At 35.1% G+C, this 3,207-nt stretch overlaps 1 protein-coding gene across 1 annotated transcript in view; it reads right to left on the bottom strand.

Moving 5' to 3' along the window:
• Window positions 1–484: 484 nt before the first annotated feature.
• ATP6V1A (ATPase H+ transporting V1 subunit A) overlaps window positions 485–3,207 on the bottom strand; it is a 48,623-nt gene continuing 45,900 nt past the window's right edge. The window contains exons 13-14 of the mRNA XM_007958182.2: window positions 2,887–3,058; window positions 485–577 (exon numbers count right to left, since the gene is read on the bottom strand). Of these exons, the coding sequence (XP_007956373.1) occupies window positions 485–577; window positions 2,887–3,058 (265 nt within the window). The remainder of the gene's footprint in view (window positions 578–2,886; window positions 3,059–3,207) is intronic.

The raw sequence follows: 3,207 nt of genomic DNA, 5'->3' as shown, positions 1-3,207 counted from the left end.
TCATTTTAAAAAAGGACATATTTCCTGCAAAGCAGTTACTTAGCAAATGCTAAGCTGCAAATCTCCTTAACTACACAGATATTGAGTCATTTTGTAGAGTACCTGATCTTCCATTCCAAATCCACTGCAGATAAGAGTGCATGCAGTAGTCCTGTTTGCAATTTAATGGAGATGACGCAAGGGCAAACCTAGGAAAAGGTTATGTACGTCATCCTACATGACAAGTTTACAGTAGTGTAGCCATTATAAATATATTTACTACATTCACCACTTCAGAAAAAGAATTAGGGAGGCCTTTCAAACACTGAAACAAAGGAATGTTTGTTTTATATAAGACCTACCAAATAAACATGGAAATAGATGATAATACACATAGGCACTAGTCTCAAGGCTGCACAATAAAGAAGCAAAGGATCTGAGATGAAAATTTAGGAAAACACACATGTATGAGCTTGCTAAGGGAAAGGGGAAAGAAATCGCAGTTCTAATCTTCAAGGCTACGGAATGCATTCTGCATATCTTCCAGAAGTTGTGCATAGTCTGCCTTGATCTTTGACTCACCATCCTTCACTGGATCCTGAAAAAAACATTGTAAGTTTCAATTTACCTTTGGAAAGCAATTTCTAGAACATGTAGTAGTTAATACATTTATACAGTTTGAGTGCCAAGTTCAATGAGGCACAAGTAAAACACAGACAGGACTTTTTTTGTGTATAAGGCCAGAAATGTATAAATGAAGTATTTTGTGCCTGCTAACTATATTAAATGATCAATGAATTTATCCTTAACCATGAGCACAATACTAGGAAATTACACAGCATCACAAATTAGATGCATCTATTGCTTATATATGATGTGTGGAATTAACTATCAATTATTCAAACTCTGGTTGTATCACATTGGTCAGGGAAGTAAAGTTTATAAAATAATGATAAATGTACCACATTTAAAATCATTATGGAAAACAATTAAGTAATATGCATGAAAGAGAATTTAAAATGATCAAGCTCTCTGACCCAATCATTCTACATATGGGAATTTATCCTAGGAAAATACACAAAAACCACTAAGCTGTCCAAACCAACAACTGGAATTTTCCCTGTGATGTGTTAGCTTGATTACAATGGATATATAAATGGAGGATATCACCATTAATCACATCATCAGAAATTGTCACTATTACATTATTATTGGTGTTTTTTTTCTTAGCCTTTTCCTATGAATATATATTAAAAAACAAAATACACTAAACAAAATTTAGATCAAATTATATGTACAATTTTTTTGAATTCTGATTTTATTTTAACCACCACTAAAACTCTCTGTGAAATTTTAATGCCAATCACACTGTCACATGGTTCTTAGAAGCTCTGGCTTCTAAGATGTTCGAGGAAAAAAAAAAAGGGTGTGATATGGATCAATTTTTCAGTGATTATTTTAAATGTAATTTTAAAAAGAATTTACTAGTAATATAGTATAAGTCCTTGATACTGAATTTTTCCTAGTGAAATAAAATGTGCTTTAACAAGATGATGTTAAACCAAGTTTGACTGCCTAACTCCTTTTTCACTTTTCTGGAGGGTACTGATTCACATATTGTGCTAGAGCTCCATATTTCTCCGTATCTTTAGGTATTCTTTGAATAAAAGATGTTAATGTTTTCCTAATATTCTACCTATGGACATGTTACAGGTATTGTTGGCTCTTCACACTTGGATAATGTGATAGTTGGAGCTGTGTGTCAACTTGGCTGGACCCCAGTTCTGTGTGGTTGTTCCCATGATGGGATCAGATGACTGTGTTCTGAGTGGCCAATCGGTTGAAGGGGAGTTTCCCCAGGGGTGTGGCCTGCTTCCAGTATACCCAGGGACATCCTGGGAAGAGACACATTCTTCTGTGGATCGGGATTCTGTTGTGCTGCCTACAACTGTCCATGAGTGAGCAGTTCACCGTTCGGCCTGGAGATCTTGGATTCGTCATTCATTGGAGTCAACAGCCAGTGCACTGCCTGCCAGCCTTGAGCTCCTCAGCCCCTGCTATTGCCGGAGCCAGGAAAAGCCTCCAGCTTGACATCTGATCCAGGAACTCTGGACTTGCCAGCTTCTATACATGTGAGCCATTTTCCTAAGATAATTTTTTTTTTCTCTCTCTCTATATATAGAAGCTTTGCTGGTTTTTGTTTCTCTAGAGAACCCAGTGTAACACATATAATATTTAGAGCATTTAATAAATAATCTTTTACATATATCCATATTAAAAAATCTCTAACTACTTCCCTGGGTTATATGTCTTAAAGTAGAATGACTGGACCAAAGGGTATGAATATTAAAAACTTCTGATATATTGTCTATTTATATAATTTACTTTCAACTTATAGTATAAACACACACACATTCTCTCTCTCTCTCGATATATATATATATATATATATCGAGAGAGAGAGTGTGTGTGTGTGTATTTCAATATCACACTACATACACAGAGTTATCATTCTCAATAGGTAATTAGTAAATATGTCTAGATGTCATGATTTATAATTAAAAGAAGTAAATAGCACAGACATCACTTCAGAAAGGGGACAGATGATAATAGACACCTGAGGTAAAGTAATTACTGCTCAGCAATGAACTTTGTTCCGAATTTCCTGGTAGCTCTGACAAAAAGGGAAAACACATCAATGTTTACTTTAGCCATGACATACTATAATTTTTATCATTGGAATTCCTACTTGGGCATGATTTTAAGTCCTGTTTTGGCTAGACAGAATGAGCAGTACAATGAGCAATGATAAATATAAGTCTCACACACTATCTTTAGGACTCAAATATTTAGAAAAATTTTTCAAAAATCCTTACTGAGAAAAGTTATAGTAGAAACAGAACATACTTTGAATTTCATGGAGGAAAGTTTATAGAGGATTTCTCCCATGTGCTCACGGATAATGGACCACGTGATTTTATTGTCACTCTGTGCAGTGGTTTCAACAGCTCTCCGGGCCATATCATAAAATGCAATCATGTTGGACAGCATTCCTACCGTCTTGTAGAAGGGGCAGAACCTGGGGTAAATGAAGGTCAAAATAATTAACAAAAAAAAGTCCTAAGCAGGTTCATACTTGACATAAAACTTTAAAAATATCAAAGAATTAGTTTCCTTATTCAGTATGTTGTTGTTGTTGTTGTTAAGTGCCGTCGAGTTGTTTCTGAC

This window comes from Orycteropus afer, unplaced genomic scaffold, assembly GCF_000298275.1.
Source record: "Orycteropus afer afer isolate SDZICR_OR568_19922 unplaced genomic scaffold, OryAfe1.0 scaffold00862, whole genome shotgun sequence".
Lineage (NCBI taxonomy): Eukaryota > Metazoa > Chordata > Mammalia > Tubulidentata > Orycteropodidae > Orycteropus > Orycteropus afer.
The sequence above is the reverse complement of the archived record's forward strand: the minus strand, read 5'-3'. Positions and strand labels throughout refer to the sequence as shown.